Source organism: Python bivittatus, unplaced genomic scaffold (genome assembly GCF_059951505.1).
Source record: "Python bivittatus isolate LINGU-HERP-01145 unplaced genomic scaffold, Pbiv_v1 ctg000840_np1212, whole genome shotgun sequence".
NCBI lineage: Eukaryota > Metazoa > Chordata > Lepidosauria > Squamata > Pythonidae > Python > Python bivittatus.
The window spans coordinates 18,359,206-18,380,203 of record NW_028277113.1 but is presented as its reverse complement, the minus strand read 5'-3'; the positions used below and the strand labels follow the sequence as shown (position 1 = coordinate 18,380,203).

Below are 20,998 nucleotides of genomic sequence, written 5' to 3'. Positions count from 1 at the left end.
TTCCCTGATCTGATACCCTCTAGTAATGTGGAGGGTGCCAACCCCAATATTTCTAGCCAGTGTAATTGAGGCTTCTGGAAGGTGACATTTTCACGCATTTGGAAGTTAAGAAAGACTGATTTATAACCAAGATTGACCCAAGAAACATCAGGGAAAATGAGATTTGTTAGTTATCCTGGGAATCGGTGCCTTCACTAAATGTTCTGCGGTATCATCATGCAAAGTATTTGAAGTAGAACAAAACAAGGCAATGGAGTGACATGTTCACAGCTAGTTGAGGCATGAGGATGATTCATTTCCATGCCATTGTGCTAATGTCTGTCACACACCTTGCAACTAGTTAAACTAGTGCGAACCTGCATGTTTGCAAAGTTTTTAAAATAATTCTGTGCCAGCTGCAGTATATCTTTCATAGAATAGACAAGCTTTATTTTTGTTTTACAGTAGATATCACCATCAGTTACTAATTATTTTTCCATATTTATCTATAAAAGGGGTACATATTCAGTTGATTAAATAACATATTTTTCCCATAATAAAATAAGCCAGAATTTTATTGTATTTGTGTAAGATTGCTGTTTAAACCAATTATATGATCAGTGTAAGGGACAAACTACACATTATGCAGAGTTATGTTTTACACTATGTATTCCTTTCTTTGGGTGTGAACAAAATATATAACATTATGCACAGTAATATGTTTCTTTGATGTACTGTATATGTACGTATGTAATGTATATCTAAAAGCATTAACTGTGTATATATATAAGAAACACAAATACACACAGCCTTCAGAACCATGAGTTCCATTTAAATGGGAACAAAAAACCAAAACAAGGAAAGTTTGGCCATTTTCTATGAGGCTATTTTTCTGCTCACCATTGTCCCTTAGGGTTGCTTTCATGCAATGAACATCCAGATAATTTTCTTCAGAGAATAAAACAACTGTTGGAGACCCACTTTTAGTGGGAAAAAAGGCTAATGGAAGTTAAGCATTCTGCGCTCCCCCCCCCATCTTTTCCTTTGAAATGTAACAGTCTCAAAGACCATTTAAAAAAAAAAAAGCAACCCAAAAATACACATGGTTGTAGCTAATATATATCTGACTTAAGCCTAACAAAAAGCGAACATAAGTTTCCTTCAAGATCAACTTTAAATAACTTCATTAATGTACCCATGGAGTTTGGGGGCAAGTAGTTTGCCACTGTCTTCTTCCAGATTTTTTTTTTCCAGTTTTCCAGTTTAGTGTGCAGCTAGGTTATTCTCTGTGATCTACCATCAAAGTACCAACTTGGCCCAATCTTGCTTAGCTACTTGCTTTTTCAGCCTTGACATTGCTAGGTATCTCGGATTCATAACAACAGAGAGCAAACATATTCCTCACGACACAAGACATACTGCTACTGCTGTTTTCTTAACAAGAATATATAAATGATTTTGTGAGATGAACTTAAAGAATCTGTGATAACAAAGTATTTTCCACTCCTGGGGGGTTAAAAAAAATGCAGTGCTTTGTTCATTGGTTAATCTGGTGGAACTTTGATTTTACATAGCATTCTTAGGTAAATTAAAACAGTTACATATGAAAAACTCATGAGAGGCTATAAAAACATCATATTCTTGGAAATCCACATGGAAAAAAAATACTGAGTCAAATTATTGAATTGGGTCCAGAGTTGTTCTGAGTGGAAGAATGAGGGAAGGCAATATTTGTCATTTCCCCATCTTTTCCTGCAGCTCTTATGCCCACAAATATATAATCTGGAAGGCTGGGATGTTCCCTTGAATAGAGAAACAATAAAGTAGAACTCAGGGCAATTTGTGCCCCAACCCCTACTTTCAGAGGAAACTGCTATTAGATCTTGGATCCTTTTGCCAATAGAAGAAAATGTTTTGATTCACCGGAAGCTAATTTCTGGATCCCTCCCATGATTTGTACAAAATTTACCATCTGACATGTTGCAGTTAGAACAGGAATGGAATTAGGATAAAAATAATGTTTTCTTTTTTCCCCTTTGGCTTTTGGAAAAAAAAGTTGGCAGTCAAATATCCTACTTCTGGCAAAAAAAAATATGCTTCATATCAACATGGACATGATACAATGGACTATCAGAAAACTATCTTCATGTTCAATTGCAGAAGTAAAGCTTTAATAAAATATTACAGTGCCTTCCAAAACAGATGGGATGAAGAAGTATTTTTGATAATGTCACTGGCTCCATATACTGAAAGGTAAAATAAAGGTCAACAAATTGATTTCAAGAGGCAGGAGAAAGGTTTGTACACAGTTTGGGCTATTGTATGCATATTGCCTACATCCACAAAAATGTATTGTGGTTATTTTTTAAATAACCTATAAATAACCACAGCAGCATTTGATTCATTTAGTAGCTCCAGGCCAAAAGAGATTTGATGCCAGAGAACTGTGATTGGATGTCTTGAATTTTGTTTTCATTTTAAGTAAGTCATGAGGTTTAATTTTCATACTTCTGCTAGAAAGTCTTTCACTCTAAAAGTCTATACTGTAAAGCAGGGATAACAAAGTGCAGCCTTGGAATCACATTCAGCTTGCCAGCATTCCTATATTTGTGGCTTTCAGAGCCCTTCAGAGTAGGAGGGACCAAAAATATTGGCCCTTTTTAAAAAATTTGGGGACAGGTAAGAAAAAATGTCACAAAGGGGAAGTCCATGCCTCCTACTGAAAACAAATATTTGATGGTTTATTTTATAGACCCCCCCCCCGTCTCCATTCTCTTCATAGGCCCATGCCAAAGCTCTCAGCTCTTTCTCAACCCCTTGCAAGATAGATAGATAGATAGATAGATAGATAGATAGATAGATAGATAGATAGATAGATAGATAGATAGATAATGTAGCTACCATATGGAACTGAATGGAAGATCTACTTTTGCCACAACAGTCAGTTCATGATAACTGCCCTGATTATGTTGAAATTTCCCTTTGTACCATGAATTGACACAGCTAATTTAAGATCCATTGCTGGATAGTAGTTATTAGTAGTTCGGTTTGTATGCTAAAGACAAATATGAAACACTATGACATTTTTCCCTCCTCACAATTAAGCATTTTCTTTTTTCAGATCAAACAATGAATTCAACTGCCTATTAATTTTGAACCATGTTGATGTTCTTTCTAAGCTAACAGTTATGCTGCACAGGATGGACCAGAAAATATATCATGACTTTAATTATAGCCATTATCTCTAACCGTTACCCTGCTGGGATTCTGTAAAGTCTTGAAGACATAGTTGTTCCCCCAGGCCTTGGGGTGAGACAGGGGCCTTCTTGGGTGTGTTTGCTATTTTTTTTTTTTTGGTCTGTATATTGTGCCCAGATCCCATCTTGGTTTTGGTTTTGATGAGTTTTTAATGTTATTATTTGTGAACCACCCAGAGTCATTTGGAGTCCAGCACTGTCTAAATTGAAATAAATAAATAAATAAGTTTTGTTTCTAGGTCTCTGGGCCCCTAAAGCAATTCTACTTATTCTCAACATTCTGTCTTTTTCTCCTCATATCCCCACCCTACTACAACTGTTTGTGCCTAGAAAATTTCACAGATATCCCTTCATTTAATGAAATGGACATTACCCCCAAAAGGATATGTAATAATAAAATTGCCCTCCCACCTGTTTAGTTTTCTTGTTTTGCTTTTTTGCTGCAAACGAAGAATATAGCTACCACTCTGGAATCCTAACATTATTTTCTCAAAGGAATTACAGGTAGTCCTCACTTAACAATCGCAATTGGGACCAGCAACTCTGTTGCTAAGCCATGCAGTCATTCAGCAAGACATCATGTGACTGCAACAGACTTACTGCTGGCTGGGGAATTCTGGGAGTTGAAGTCCATACAGCTTAAAGTTGCCAAGGTTGAGACACACTGGCTTAAAAACTGCCATCCTTCATTGAGAATAAATGTATTCCCTCTCTTTCCAGTTCAGGGACATCACAGTCACATGGAATACAATGTAGCAATGTAGTCTGCTTTGTTCCAAAGGTTTACAGAGAGCAAAATTAAAGTCAGAACAAATCACAAACAAAATCCTGCCTGAAACATGATTGCAAATGATGTAACATTGCTATTGTAATACTTTTACCTTAATTAGTCTCCCCTTCATTAGATATGGTGAAATTATTATCCATGTTCAAGAAATGAAGAAGATGATTAGATTTGTGGACAATCTAAATCGCCAGATTGTTCATTTAGAATGATGGGCAACAAGGGAAATTGACTCCAGAAGTTCTTACAAAGTGAAGCAATCAATTACAGGGCCCTTCCACATGTAAAATTTGCACTAATCTGAAACAAGCGTTGTGCCCTGTGTTCTTTTAACATGGGAGCTCTTCCGTAGCTCTCCAACTCAGCTGTGATGCAAGAAAACATTGTGAAGAGAGTTTTGCAGTATTAATGCTGGGGTTGCAAGACTCCCATTGGGGAACTCTTCCTTCATCTTACCTCCAAGGTTCTCTGTCTGTGCAGGTGTATTTATATGTATATATGTGTGTGTGTACCTTTGAGTCAGTTTTTCAGTCCTGGCAAATGCAAACTAGTCCATGCAACTTTCTTGGCAAGGTTTTTCAGAAGTGGTTTGCCCTTGCCTTCTTCCTAGGCTGAGAGAACGTGACTAGCCCAGGGTCACACAGCTGGCTTGGCACAATTAAAACTCCTGGTCTCCTGGTTTTTAGCCTGGTGCCTTAACCACTACACCAAACTGGCTCTCCAACTGGGTCTAATACTGAACAATAATTTGTGGCCTTTGCAAATTCCTCTAATTTCCTTTTCAGATCATCAGAATTATGGTAGCAGGTTACATCCCTGGCAATATGCTGAAATGAAGAATTGCTTCCATCTTAACTACATTTTCCACCACCCAGCTTCACAGGAAAACCTGGTCCTACTATTTATACCAAAATATGAGTAATTTGAAATCCTCTTTTACTTTTTTCTAAAGGGGTTGATCCACCAATTTTGTTTACACTGATTGCTTCTTTCTGCATTTTCTCCATCTCTGTGGAATCTTTTGTAAGCTATAGTTATAACTGTGCACAGCATTCCAACTGTGGTCACTCCAGAGATTGTATAAAGGCATTATAATATAAGGACTTTTTTTTTTTTTTGGTATAGTTCTGTGGAATTGGATATCTGTCCATTATGTTAGAATTTATTATTTTTATACAAATTCACAATGGTACACCAATGGGCTTTCCTTTTATAGAAAGGCGTCATTATTTTTTCTAAACAAGACTTGAACACATAGATTATCTTGAAATACAAAACGCTATGCTTTTGTACCGTGTATATGATTTCAGATAGTATCTTTGAAAACTATATATTTAAGCAATACATTTGTCCTAAATTCCTAAGGCTTTTTAGAAGTTGGCCTCTTTTGTCAGAAATCCCTGATTTCAGTTCAGAATCCATGTTTATAACTAAACGATGGGGATCTGTTTCAGCCATACTTGCATACCAGACATTCTTTTGTCATAATGATGGAGAGTGGATGATTTTAAGGAGGGGCAAATAATGGAAGTCTTGTTTTCTCTATAGTTCACGCTCATTTGTGTTGAATATATCACCAACTGAAAACGAGTTGCTAAATGCTTTACAGCGCCAGCAATTTATTTTCCAGTTCCAGAACAGAGAAATGAGAATTAAAAGTGAACAGAGCAGAATAAGAATAATGACCACCCAATCATTATGCTTTGCAATAGTAGGAAATAGCCTGATGTGAATCTCAGTATGCTCATTTCTCTCACACACTTACTTCTTTGACTGCCTATCATAGAACATACCACCATCGGGGCATGCATGGAATTGATACAGTATTGATTAAATAATGTAACTTTTCCTATTGTTTCAGAGAATCACATATGCATTTATTTTAATAAACCATAAAGCCTAACCAGATTTCCTTGCCCACCGAAATGCATGGCTTCAAGGGACAAATAGCACCATTAATGTGTTTTAATGACTGTGTCAGATCTAAGCTAATAGTTAGCCCAAGAATTGTTTGTATCAGCAGAACTAGTGCTTGTGTCAGAAAGAGTGAAGTGGCCACGAGAGCCTGGAAGGCAGGGAAAGACACTGAGATATTAGATAATTGAACTGTATATACTATTTGGGCTGCTGGCACTTGATTCCACCTGCCATCCTAGTTGCTTCTGGTACATGGAGCTGGGGAAGGGGACATCAATTTATGGTTCAGGCAGAAAAATACCTGATCCAGCCATGTGTATTAGAACTGAGCTTGAAGTCCGAACACGTGCAAGTACACTCCTCCTTTTCTTTTAGTTTTTCTCTATTTCAATAAGGTAATTTGGGAAAATAACTCCATCATTTTGATGGCTGATGCAGTTAAACAATATATCCTGCTTTTCCTCTAGAGGAGTGTTTCTCAACTTCAGCAACTTGAACATGTGTGGACTTCAACTCCCAGAGTTCCCTAGTCAGAACACATGGGATTTCTGGGAATTGAAGTCCACACATCTTAAAGTTGCTGAGGTTGAGAAACACTGCTCTAGAAGTGTAAGGCATTCTACATAGTATTCCTCTTCCAGTTTTTCCTCATAATAACCCTGTGAGGTAGGTTGGTCTAGTGACAGCAACAGATTGAAATCCCCCAGTGAGCTTCCATGGCTGAGGATGGACTTGAGTTTTAACCTCCTCAGTCCTGGTCCAATATTGTGATTGCGATGATACCACACTGCAGGATACCTAGGGTCCTGTCAGTAGTACCCTTCAATATAATAACTGAAATGTATTAATAAAACAGAAGCTATGTTCACTTTGTGCTCTAGGCTGTGCTTTCCTTTACTATTTATTGAATAAGCCTCAACTGGCTGAATTCACAGAATACACAAAGTCATGTAAACCATGGTTTTACTAATTGACATGACTGCACAGCATGCAAATTATTAGGGCCAGACACAAGAAACTCACTGTGTTGAGTCCATAGGCAGTCTGATTTATAGATTCATCATGCAAAGTCCACTTTTTAACCACAATGTACTGAACAAGCTGTTGTGGCCTTTTCATAAAGAAGTAAGCTATAATCAGATCATACTTAGCCACAAACAAATCAGAACATATCGTTGTGTACAGCAGGCAGACCTAGCCACTGGCCTAGTTCACGTAATGTACTATGCCATGTCACATTGATGGCGAGGGTCAAAATAGAGCATTTGAGGCACTCTAGACTTTATTAGTCATAGACAAGAAAAGACTTTTCATAAAATTTTTAGGTAAAACAACATGGCATAATAATTACTGTAACAGCTTTAAAGATTTTTATCCCTCCTCAAGGCTGCAAACATCCTTCCTCCTTCTACTTTCCACGCAACAAGAGGAACCCTGTGGTATGAGCTGGGCTGAGAGAGAGTGACTGGCCCAAAGTCATCCAGCCGGTTTTTCACACCTAAGCGGGGGGACTAGAGCTCACTGTCTCCTCGTTTCTAGGCCAACACCTTAACCAATACACCAAACAGTTAGGGCTCAGGCTGGGATTTACACACTCTATAACAAAACTGAGCAACATTTCAGGTGCATACAGTATTTAGGAAGGGGAAGAACCCACACTGTCCTCCCAGTATGTCAGAGTTGAGGGTTAATGGGAGGTCTACATTCATTTGTCCTGCTATTAAAGGACAATCCAAGTCCCTCCTTTTGCCTGACCACCCCATTCTCCGCTGCTTTAGGCTACTTTACCAGCAGGGAAAAAAAGCTTGACAGCAGTTGAGTGTAAGAGAAATCCGGCGGGTGGGGCTCCAAGCATTCCTTGTTGGACAAAAAAAAATAAATAAATTTAACCCACCCCTTCTAGCCGGAGGAGGGAAGTTGGACACGAGAAGCGGCGGACCCAGGGGAGTGAAGGAGACTGAAAGGTGGAGAAGCAGGGGAGAGAAGAAAGCAGAAGAGGGGCTGATTTCTTTTTCGTAATGGTTCCTTTGTTGCAGACAGGGCTAAAGAGGGTTCCGTGATCTCAAAAACTTGGACTAGTGCCGCACGGGGATTTATTAAGCGAATTATTAGTCCTGGCGAGTCGTGGCTGAAACGAAACAAACAGCACAGCATGGATCCTGAGTAGACGGGAATTGTGTCCTTTCAACTATTCCAGATTCCACACTCTTCCTCCAAACCGGCAATCGCTCCTGCGGTATTTCACGCCCGTCCACGTCCCTGTCTCCACCGTACGCCAAAACACGCCAGCTGCAGCATCAGCCTCCCTTGCCTTAAACTTGCTGCTCTGCCGCGCGGCGTGAGCTCTCCGTCACCGCCCACCCCTCTTTTCAAACTTGACACCGCCAGCCATCCCCTGGAAAACAGGAGAGGAGCTCTCCAGACTTGTACGCCCTCGAGTGCGCTTGCGCCAGCTGCCCTCCCGACTGGCGGCCTGGGAAAGCTCGCGCATGACTCTTAGCCGTCCTTCGGCAGTTGGCTGTGCGGTGGACTCCCTGTCGCTTCTGCGGGGCGAAGTCGCTCGGGTATTTCCGACATTGGCCGTCGCTGCCCCCTCCCCCCCGGCCCCGGAATCTCAACGGGGGAGAGGGACGAAGGCAGGAGCCGCCGGGCGCCGCCGCCGCCGCGGAGGCTGGAAGATGGCGGTGGCGGGGGAGAGGAGGCGGCAGCAGCTGCGGCGGCGGAGCTCGTCGCGCAGGCGAGGCTGAAGCAAGGAGGCTGCCTTGGCGTCTCTGGGAAACTCTTCTTCGGTGGCTGCTCTTCAGCTCTGTGGCGGCTCTCCTGACTTTTCCCCCCGGGCCGGGATGACCCTCGTCGGCGCCGCGCTCCTCCCGCTGCCTGAGCGGCTGCGGGAGAGTCCTTGGGAGCTCCTGCCGCGGCTTTGAGGCGCGGGGTTGTGTGAAGGGAGACTCGGGAACCGCGTTCGCTTCTGCGGGGACGACTCACCCCCGCTGCCGGGAAAGATGTCGGATACCAAGGTGAAAGTGGCCGTCAGAGTCCGGCCCATGAACAGGCGAGGTAATAAATCCGATGGAAGAATAGCGATCACGCTCACCTCTCAGTCCCTGACTGATCCCCTCCTTCGCCCCCCGTCCTCCTCCTCCTCGGGCAGACTCTTTGCAGAATGCACTTGTTTGCAGAAGGGTTGGGGAAAGCAAAGGTTCAGAGTTGCAGCCTTTCGCGGGGCGGGGGGGGGGGGTTGTCCCGACTTCAGCAAACTCTTTGAAGCGGCAGGAGCCTGGGAAGCAGGCTTGAGTGCAGACCTGCGAAATGAAGCTCAAGTGGTGCGGTGTGCGGGTCTGGAGCTGTATAATAGAAATCTTGAATGTCTTGCTGGGGTTCTCCCCGTACTCCTCTCAATACAGTATTTTGGAGAACAACGCCCATCTCGTTTCCTATACTTCTAGTTGTAAACGGGAATTGTTTTCTAGACATGAGAAAGAAACAGGAAAAGCTCTGCTGGCTAGAGATGAAGTGCATATCATTCGGGGAGAGAAAGTTCTGAAGTCCCCTGTGTTACATTCCAGAGCTAGAGTTGAATACCAAGTGTATTGTGGAAATGGAAGGGAATCAGACCGTGTTGCATCCTCCACCTTCAAACAACAAGCAAGGAGAAAACAGGTAAAGAACAAATCCAAACCTGTGTTCTCAAACAAGAGAATATGCACTGTTGTTACTTGTCAAGTCAAGAAATCTTTATTCGGTGATTGATCAGCATCTTTTGTTGTGTGAGCAACAGCTGCTTCTGTAACATGGGGTTCAGGAAAATAGTGGTTTTGGTCATGATCCTCCTCTGGGTCATGCAGGTACAAAATAGAATAACATCATTTAACCTGCAACTGAGTATTGAATTGCGTGAGCAAAAAGTTATTAATGCTATCTTTTAAATGATTTGCATTAGTGTGTTCATGGTATTTGGGGTTGATTTGAAAGCAAGATATTTAGAATTTCAGGCAGTAATCGATGCTGTTGGGGCTAAATGCAAATGTACATAAATATGTGCAGATGCATCTCCTGGATTCCTTATTAATTGTGGTTTATTTCAGTTGTGAGAGTATATCTGGCATTTATTTATAAAGCCCTGAAAAGAGCAATTGGAAATCATCCAAAATACCAGTGCATCGGACTTTAAAAATAGATCAGATTTTTTCCCTTCATTTCGGGGTCAGAAGAAGGATTTATGCAGCAGAGACGCAGAAGGAAAATTTACATTTTCTAATTTTTGATGGTGATCTCCTGACTATAATATGAATTTGACTCTATGCATGTTTTTATTCAGTGGATCTGAGTTACAGCTTTCTCATAAAAAGGAAACTCTTATTTTTTTCAAAGTTACATATCTTAGTTATGGAGAAGGGAGATAAGTGAAGATTTGTTGTGTTAGGGAACTGTATAATTTTAGAGCTTCTTGTATTACTTATATTCCAGTATTTGTTATATCAGGACTTTGCTTCGGGAAATAAAGGGAAATATTAGGGCTATGTGAAACTTCGATTCAGAGATTTTATTTGAAGGCAATTAATTTGACTCTCCCAGTTGAATTAGCTTTCCAAATCAAATCAGAAGGCCAAAATGGATGCCTTCACATCTATTTAAATTATTTCAAAGCTTCTGCATGTGCACAGAAAAAGTTTTTATTCAAATGGAAATCCAAATCAAATTGACCCAATTAAGCTCTAATAGCTGAATTGGATTGATTTTTCTGAATCTTGATTCATCAAATCAAATCAGTTTTCTAAATCAGATCCATTTGAATTGGATCAGGTTGATTATTCTTTTGAGCAATTGAGACACAGTCCTCTATGTCAATGCAACAACACTCAGTAGTTGCCTAGTATAATGTTGTATGGTAGTCATGGCATGGACTGCCATGACTAACATACAACATTATACTAGGAGTGCAAGTCACTATAATGTAGATTTCAGTGACATCTGAATGTATTAACTGTAAGGCTTCAAGAGGACGCTTCAATGAAAAGTGAAGAGAAGCCCGCTCTAGAATCTGTTTTATGAAGCAACATGGCTCCTTCACTTTTCACAGTGAAATGAAGTGGCCATATTGTGTTGCTGTGTTCTGCAGCATCCTGCAGCTCCTCTGACGCTCAGAATTGGCAGAAGAGTCTTCCAGGTCAGCTACTAAAAGAGTTAGAAGGAGCTTCTGCACAAGTATAGTATTTTACAGAAACTGTACCAACTTTTGCAAGTGCTGGAGGAGATTGCAAGGTGATGTGAAATGCTTGTTCATACAAATTTTAGTTGTTACATGTTACTGATTATGCCTGCAAGTAGCTCTCCAAGTAGCTTATACTGTGCTGAAAACATATACAATGCAGTCTAATAGATTGAAATAAACCACAATGAAACCATTGTGAAACAATGCAACAGGTGAATTAAACACTTGCTTTACAGCTTTTTCAGAAGAGAGAGCAAGATAGGACTCTTATAGGAGACAACTGCAGAGTCTACTGTTCACTAATGAGAAATCTCTATCTCTCCTTTGATAGAACTTCAAATGGAAGTAGGTTGTGAATCAGAGCTTCCAGAATATCATAACAATATTAAGTCTGGCTGCATTTTGTACCAGCCACAGGTTCCAACTATTTTTCAAAGCAGCCGGTATTTGGCAATTACATATATACCTGCTTTAGAAACAGCTCCAGTGAAGTACCACCCAAAGCTGAGTGGTAATTTTTTGAGCCACAGTGGCTATCAGCCCAGGAACAATGATGGATCCAGAAGTCCTCTCACATCAGACCTGATATTACTAAAAGATTCTCATCTATCCACTGATTTAGTTGCAGTTTCTCATTTGTTATTAATAGCCTAATGAAGCTATAGTCCAATCCCATCTAGAATTAGATATATCCAAAAATAGTAAAGGTAATCTTAAATATGTCCAGTTCTACATAGAACCAAGATACTATCACTTCTTACTGTTTGTCTTGCTTAGTTGCATGGTCCATGCAACTTGTTTTGTACTTCGCTCACCTAGTTCTTAAAACAAAGCTTATCGATGCACAATGTGAAAGGGGGGGGGGGTTCAGCTGACTTGTCACAGAGCCTAACATTGATTTGGCTCCCATGTCTAAGGGAAGACTAGAATCTGGTCTCCCCGCTCTGAGTCCACTTTTAACCATTACACCATGCTGGTTCTTGCATAGAATCAAGCTGATAACATGAAATTCCCCAACCAAAAAAGTCCCATTGTAATGTAATAATTTGTATGTCTTTAAGTCCTAATTGTTTTATACATTTTCCACTGTAGAGGTTGAAATGACCATTTCAAGTAGGGATGTGCAAAGTATTTTGAGTTGAAACACCCCGTATCAAGGTGGGTTATTCAGACCAATCTGGAAATGTTTCAAACCCAGAAGAATTCTTTCCAAGTTCAAAACAAGTGCTTTAAGGTTGAAACAGGGCTATTTCAAACTTTAAATATTTCTAGGGTGATTGATGCAATCTATTTTGGACTTGAAATATTTTGATTTTAAAATGGTTTGCATATTCCTAATTGCAATGAGTTAAATCGTTTATATTTTGGTAGATTATATGTTATGCAGTTTTTTTTAAATGCTGTATTTAGATTTTTTTTTAATTACAATGTTTTTTAAACCATCTTTTCACTAGAAACAATATATGCCATTTATAGTGGCTGATGTGGCTTTATTTATCATAGCTTCAAGCCTTAGAGCAAGTTAATAGGTAAAGGTTATAGCTCTGGTGAGCTAGTAGTTCATTGTAAAACCCTCAACTGGATCTTATCTAAATGGAGTGTCTGGTGAAATGAGACAGATACCAACTGTTTCCTTATCCAACATATTATCAGCCAGAAAGAAGCTGCTATGCAGGCCCTCTTAATATCACCTGCCGGAGAGAGCGGATGGAATAACAGCTGACTGCATCCTTTGCCTTTATTTATAGAAAACTGTAAAAAAAATTGATTCTGAGTTGTCTTAAATTGCTTATCCTGTTCAATTTTTTTCAGTTTATAAAATATTAAAATATTAAATAGAAACAAACATTTACGCATTATCCATGTTGCATTTGTCTCAGATGGTGGCTGAGATACTAATCAGGAGAGTGTTATTCTGAAATTATGAATTATTAAAACCCAGGTCCTAAGATGGCAGATCTTTGGCAATACTATTTAAGATATTAAAATAAGGATCATATCCAGAAAAGCTTCTTTTCTGGACATGATTCCTATTCAGAAATATTACAGTAGATTTTTTTCAGCATTTTTAGGGGGAAATCTCAGTTTAAATAAAGCTTTTAAAAATTAGACCTTCTGTTATTATTTTCTTGGTTTCATAGAACATTTTCTCCTGAGGTTCTGAATAGCTAAAAATGTGCATTTTTGCCTATATGGAAATGGATCTAGCAAAAGAAAGTATGTTTGTTTTGCAAACTTTGGAGATACAGTTCAGTTAAAAAAGAGCAAGCATCTCACTGTTAACAGCGTTTTTCTGTATCTACTTCCAGTTAAATATGTGTGAAGTTAAGATACAGTTAGATATAAAAGCAATAATGATGCAACAGTCAGGACAAAAATACCTTAAATAGTATAAAGATGATTCCTTTAGGCATATCCAACATACAGTGATGCAGGTTACTTGCAATAGCAAAAAGCAAAACAAAACCAAAAAAACCCTTAATTTGTTAACATCCAGAACAAAAAGATTACATGTTGTTCTTCCACTATCTCTGACTCTTTGCCCTGAATCAAAGGCAAGCAAGTCCTCTAATTTCTGTATTGACAATATTAAAAGAGCATATGACCAACTGTGTCTATTACATCAGACCCAAGGTTCTGAATATAATGCTATTCTAAGATGGGCGTGTTGGCACCCTCCAAGAGAGGTGACAGAAAAGCATTAGATTAGTCCAAACTAAAGGCTTTTGTAGGATTCTTGGATATCTGGATAGACAGAATTGGATTGAAAAACCACAGACATCTTGCTGGAGTACATCCCTATTTTTTCCACAAGAAATTTTAAATTCAAGTTTCAAACTCAGTATAGCTTGCGCGCGCGCGCCTTCCTTCCTTCCTTCCTTCCTTCCTTCCTTCCTTCCTTCCTTCCTTCCTTCCTTCCTTCCTTCCTTCCTTCCTTCCTTCCTTCCTTCCTTCCTTCCTTCCTTCCTTCCTTCCTTCCTTCTCTTTAAAACGGTTACTTGCAATAGCAAAAAGCAAAACAAAACCAAAAAAACCCTTAATTTGTTAACATCCAGAACAAAAAGATTACATGTTGTTCTTCCACTATCTCTGACTCTTTGCCCTGAATCAAAGGCAAGCAAGTCCTCTAATTTCTGTATTGACAATATTAAAAGAGCATATGACCAACTGTGTCTATTACATCAGACCCAAGGTTCTGAATATAATGCTATTCTAAGATGGGCGTGTTGGCACCCTCCAAGAGAGGTGACAGAAAAGCATTAGATTAGTCCAAACTAAAGGCTTTTGTAGGATTCTTGGATATCTGGATAGACAAAAATTGGATTGAAAAACCACAGACATCTTGCTGGAGTACATCCCTATTTTTTCCACAAGAAATTTTAAATTCAAGTTTCAAACTCAGTATAGCTTGCGCGCGCGCGCCTTCCTTCCTTCCTTCCTTCCTTCCTTCCTTCCTTCCTTCCTTCCTTCCTTCCTTCCTTCCTTCCTTCCTTCCTTCCTTCTCTTTAAAACGGCTTTGGCATTCTCCTTCCCTAAAGAAATTAAAAATTGGATTGAAAAACCACAGTGATAGAAATCCTGCTCTAAAAATTTCCACCATAGGGAATGAAATATATCTTCCTGAAACACAGACATTGATTTATCAGTGAAGAAGATTAATTTATATTAATAACGAAGATGGCAGATCAACACCCAAGCCTTAATTGTGACCCTTATTGCTTCTAGCCAGTGTATGGTATTTGATACACAATGGGATATTGCAAATATGTATTTTGGAAATTTAGGTGGCAAACTCTTTGGGCAAGGGTGTTACTCTTTATATAAACATGTATCTGTGAACCATGTATCAGTTTTGTAACAACTGCCATTTCTTAACTTGCAGGGGGTACCTCATGTGGAATATACCCCCGACCCAAGTTTCTGAGAGAAATAGGGCTCTGATACCCTGTACTGCTGGTTATGGTGATTAAAAGTTAAAAATACAAAAGTTGAAATAATTTTTAATGCTAACTCCTGGTTGTATAGCGTAGAGGCACATAGGTAGAGGATTCAGCCTACCCCAGCCTGGGAAATAATTTCACAGAAGGTAAATAAAATCAGAATTTATTTTAAAAAAAAGATTAAATGGATAAAGCTTCCTTGATATTACAGTGTTATTAAAAATCATATATTCAGTGGTGAACATTATAAATTGCAAAAGAAAATGCAGTCCCCCAAGCAGACTACAAGATGGTACTGGTCTGCTCCAAAATGACTTGCTCTTTGCCTTAAAGTCTATTAAAAAAAGACTAGTTGCATATTTCAACTTAATGTTACAGGTTTTGTTTTGGAATAAATTGTTAACTTCATGAACAGTCTGATGGATGAATAAAAACTGAAGGTTTAATACCCAATTCTATAACTTGTATAGAGAGATACCGAGAATTATACTATACAGAAAGCAAATTAAATCTACAGCAATCTTTCTGGTTGAACATTTTATCTATTTCTACAGAATAGCAATTTTTGAAAGGAAAGTCCCTCTGCTGGAATTACCTGGTACCCCAGCTGTTTGGGAGGTTCCACATTTTAATTAGAGGCTGTGGGAAATGTTGTGAATCCAGTGCTTTTGCCAGCCTTAGTTTTTTTCCAGGCTCCCTTGCCTCTTCAGTTGTGAGTCAATATTCCATAGCCACTGGGCATGTTCAATTCTTATTGTGTTGTCTTAGATTTCCCCCTTTTTAAGGTTATTAAAATATTTTTCATACTTGTGTAAACTTTGGGGTTCTCTAAGCCAGCTCTTATGCTTCCCTTGTGCTGTGTTTTATGATGAGGTTAGTTATGTAAGGACTGGCATTTCAGGGACTTGTTGATTATTAGTATCAACAATCATAATATCTTCAAGATGAACAGTACAGGTAGTCCTCACTTACTGACCACAGTTGGGATTGGCAACTCCATCGCTAAGTGATGCGGTCATAAAGTGAAAAATCACGTGACTGCACCGACTTGCAACATCAGTTCCAGCTGTAGTCGTTAAGCATGATGTCACATGACTGCGACTTTCTGCTGGCTTCCCCATTGACTTTGCTTCTGGAAAGCCAGCTGTGGAGGTTGCAAATGGTGATCATATGAAGCTGTGACTGTTGTGAATGTGTGTTGGTTGCCAAGCACCTGAATTGTGACCACATGACTGCAGGGATGCTGCAACGGCCGCAACTTCGAATACCGGTCATAAATCTCCTTTTTCACCGCTGTCTTAACTTCAGACAGTTGCTGAATAGGCAGTTGGTAAGCGAGGACTATCAGTATGTATTTGTAGCCTTATGTTTTTCACACACTCTGTGTGTTTTTAAAGAAAATTTGACTTTCTATGACCAAGCAGAAATAAGTTAGCATAATCACATTACAAGTATTTTCAGCTTGGGTTTTCCTGCTTTCTTAAGAATTCTATGATTTGTATCAGCAGTGCTGGAGGCTTTTCACTTAGAAAATTTTAATATCCATCAGATATTATTTCATGAATTCTTCAGAAAGATTGTTTGTGCCCATTGTTGTTATTTCTTTACTTTTGATGAGAAGATTAAGCTAACCAAATGTAATTATTTATAATGTATGCATACAACTATGCACATCCATAAAATAACTTTAGGCGGACAAGGGCAAAATTGAAAAATTTAAATATACAGAATTATAGAGTTGGAAGGGACCATTTAGATCATGGATTCCAATCTCTGCTCAGTACAGGGATTCAGATTCTTGCAGGATGGCTATTCAACCTTTTCTTGAACAGATCCAGTGAAGAAACCTACCACTTCCCTGGATAGTTGTGCTACAGTACAAATTCAGTATTCATTATCTTTTATAAATATTTTTGCCATCTCGTTATGCAAGTTATTTATGAAATGTTAAAGGTTTCAGAATCTGACTGAACTTTGTGGCACTCTATTTAATCCAACCTTCCCGAAACTATTAATTACTATTGTTTGAATATTAAATTTAAGTCTGCTATGTATTATCTCTCTGGAATTGCACAATTTCATGCAAATCAGGTTAAGATTGGTCTAAAATTGATGAAAATCTGTTAGAGGGACTGTTGTCATTCTGCGGCAAATAACACAGACAATATATAGTTTCCATTTGAATAGCTGAAATGTTCACTATCCCCACCATAATCTTTTTCATGCAGCTGCATACAGACATGTTAAGTTATATAATTCAGCCATTCCCTAAACTCTTAAAAGAATTTAATTTACTAAAAAGTACAACAGCAACACCAAATGGCGTATTTAACAAAAAGAGACTTACATGCATGCACAAAATATCTGCCAGCATCATAACCTTATTTCAGTATTCTCTATTTCAAGTGTAACTATTAAGGTAGTCCGTAAACATTGGACATGCTGAAACCTTGCAGTTCCCAAAAAAGATTATGTTCTCAATGAACATAAGATTGTGGCCTAGATGAACACATGCACTAACAATCACTTTCATATTGACATAATCAGTTAAAAGCATGGAAATTAATGTCAGTGGGATTAGAACAGAACAACAAAATGAGGGTTGAATGAAAACTGATGCTTCCAATGTTATAAGTCGCCAATAGATGGGAGTACTGACATGCTAGAAGCTCTGATGTGTTCTTTAGCACCTTTTATTTCACTTTATTTGGCAAGTTGCTGAGAGAAAAGGTTGTGTTGCTGTTATTTGTGAAATGGAAGGCTGCAGTGAGTACTTGTCAGTTGTTTGAGCAACATGCCATGATTGAATTTTTGACTGCCAAAAGAGGCTCTCTAACTGATGTTCATCACTGAATGCAGATTGTTTATAGTAATTACTCTGTTGTCTTGAGTATTGTGCATTTCTGGGCCAAAAAATATAAAGATGGTGAACCAGGAATAGCTGATTTGTGTGATTAAGAATAATGTGGAAGACCTGTGATGACAGCTAATGTGTTTCACATGAAAAAGGTTGAAATGATTAAGATAATCAGCAGATCAGTCAAAAGGAAATTGCTATCAACCTTGACATTTCACAGGAAAGTAAAGGTCCTATTCTTTATGTTTCTTAATATTGGAAAGTCTGCAAGGTAGGTTCTTTGCATGCCGATGGTAGAGATGAAAGCTTCGTGAGTTGAAATTTTTCAGCAATTGTTGTTGCATTATCAGAATAAAGGTGAGGAATTTTTTCACAGCATCTTGATAGCCCCCCCAAAATGGGCTAATTGTTATGACCCAGAATTGAAGCATCGGTCCATGGAATACCATCACAAAGCTTCACCAGAAAGAGAGAGACCGAAAAAAACCCCAGACCTCAGGTTTCAGCATAATTACATTTTGGGAGTCACATATTATGTTCCTCACATTGATTTCCTTCAACCTGGCACCACAGTCAACTCAGTGCTACATTGCAACACTCAGAACTTTGAAACAACAATTAAGTAGCGTTCAGAAGCACAAGAAGAAAATTTTGCTGCAACATGAAAACACTAGGCCTCATACCTCACAATCTACTCAAGAGGAAGTTGTGAATTCTCACTGCCAGACTTGTTGCCATGCAACTTCCACCTTTTTCCAAAATGGAAGAAATACTTTATGGGTATCCGTTTGATTCAAATGAAGAGATTGGAAGAATTGTCAGGGCCTGGCTGAAAGGGCAAAGTGTGGAGTTCTTTCATGATGGCTATAAAAAGCTTGGCCTTTGTTGGTAGCAAATGGTGGTGATTATATGGAGAAGTAAATACAGGTAACAAAAGAGCTTATTTCAAGAATTATTTTCCTGTTTCATTTATTAACATATCCCTAATTAAACTAAAGTTATGGAGGTTGAGCATAACTTTTCAGTCAACCATCATATAGCAGTACTATAGTTGCATGCAAAAGTTTAAGCACCTCTGGATTTCAGTGAATTCTAAGTGAGCTGTCCTTAGGATAAACCTAAAGAAACGTTACCCTTCTTCTCAGGACTTTCGTCCCCAGTGGGCATAATCAGCTTGGAAAGCAACAGGGTCCAATGCAACAGTTGCATAGATTTATTGAATTACAGCTTGGATATAGTTGTTGCTTTAATACATTTCTCAATTCCAGCTACTAATTAAAAGTATGCATCATGGATCAACATGGGTTTCCCAACTAATGTAAGCAAGGGGATTATCTAAATTAGTAGCCATAGTTACTAAAAGTTGGCTTGCAGCTCTTTGATTTCAGAAAGCTATCCCTATGTAGAAAAGATAGCAAGAAAAATAGCTGGTAAAAAGCAGTAAGCTTGACACACGCACACGTACACAGTTTACTCTGCTAACTCCTCTTTGTTTCCCATTTTATAACTTAGAAGTATTAGACTCTGACCAGCTGGTTTTCATCAATCTTGTCATGGAGTAATGTTACAATTTAAAATGCAATTTCAGGAGGGGTCTGGCTGTTTTTAAGCAGTTCCTTATCATAGAAGTTCTTGTCCTGACACTTGGTACTTTTATCCATTAGTCATGCCTTGATCATCTTCTGGTTTGTGCATATCATTGTTTTAGTCCACCCTTGGAAAAGGTTATTTGCTGGGCAAGCCTGCAGAGAGGTTTCATTCCTCTGAAACATGAATTTTCTCTGGTTCAGCTAACCCTATATATCCAAAGTACCCTACCAACTAGAAGAAGCTGATGCAACTTCCAAATCTATCTGCAAATCTGAATGCGTACTTACTATTTATGTACAGTTGTTTATAGATTCAAAATAAGAAAATAGTGAATATGAAAGTGCAGAAGTTTGGACGCACTTTCAAACAGTATGTTGTAACACCTCCTTTGGCAAAAATAACAGCTTACAAATATTTCCACCCAGCTAAAAGTCTTTCTATTCTTTCTTTTGGATTTTTCCCCACTTTTTTTTGCAGAAATATTCTTATGTTTCCTTGGGTGCACTGCATGTTGAGTTCCCTCACAGATTTTCAGTAATGATCAAAACATTCCAAAACCTTTACATTTTTTTCCTGGTGGATTATGTCGGATTTGGACGCACCTTTCACATAATTGACTTCTGAAATATCCAACATCTTTTCAGCTTCAGTTTCTTCACTGACTGTGGGATATTAGCTTCTAGGATGTGTTGATACATAATTGCATTTTTTAAGACTCTATTTACCAGTGAAAATTTGCCCAAGAGTTTTCTGTCAATTTTCAGTTGAACTTACTATGTTTCTCAGACTAATTATTTAACTGTAGAGTACCTATCCTGGTAGTATTTTTCATAATACACTATTTCCTTCCATGAAAAAGCTGTCTATCACATTAAATTCCACATGACAAACCCTTCTTATGTTCCATGTGATTCATCCCTCCATATAAAGTATACATCTACAACTCATTCTGTCATTAATCTTTCTTCAAAAAGAACAATGAGGAAAAAATTATTGATCAAACATTTTCTCCATATGTTAAGCAATCATAATAAAGAATATGGCAGAAGACATTTTAATGTTCAAAACCTGAGGCCCAACCTTAAACAGAGGTTCCAGATAAAATAGTGCATTAGTAGAAATAATACTGAACATAAAGGAGTATACAGTTATATCATGTGTATATACTGGTATCTTGATTTTTCTGTCTTAGGTGTCTATAGATTGTCTTATGATTGGAATAACTGCAAAGACATCCAAAAGGATACTATGATCAGTGGTATTGAAAGGTGCTAAGAGGTCCTGAAAAATCAGTAGGATCACATTCTTCCTGTGCCTCTCTTAGCAAATATCATCTCATAGTATGTCCAAACTAGTTTCTGTGCCAAACCTAAACTTTGACTGATTGAAATCACTTTAGAAAATAATGTTTCATCCAAATGTGATCTGATTAGCCAATTATTTAGAAATTTGGGTTCCAGT

General features: G+C 38.6%; 1 protein-coding gene across 6 annotated transcripts in view; it reads left to right on the top strand.

The window, feature by feature from the left end:
- Positions 1-6,669: 6,669 nt before the first annotated feature.
- Positions 6,670-20,998, top strand: part of KIF13A (kinesin family member 13A) — a 90,301-nt gene continuing 75,972 nt past the window's right edge. For 2 of the 6 annotated variants that reach the window (XM_015888004.3, XM_025166425.2), the window contains exons 1-2: positions 6,673-8,994; positions 9,504-9,597. In XM_015888004.3, the coding sequence (XP_015743490.1) occupies positions 8,940-8,994; positions 9,504-9,597 (149 nt within the window). In that variant the 5' untranslated portion in view covers positions 6,673-8,939. Of the gene's footprint in view, positions 8,995-9,503; positions 9,598-20,998 lie in introns of all 6 variants that reach the window. The other 4 variants (XM_088130832.1, XM_007427821.4, XM_015888003.3 and 1 more) reach the window with 4 other exon arrangements.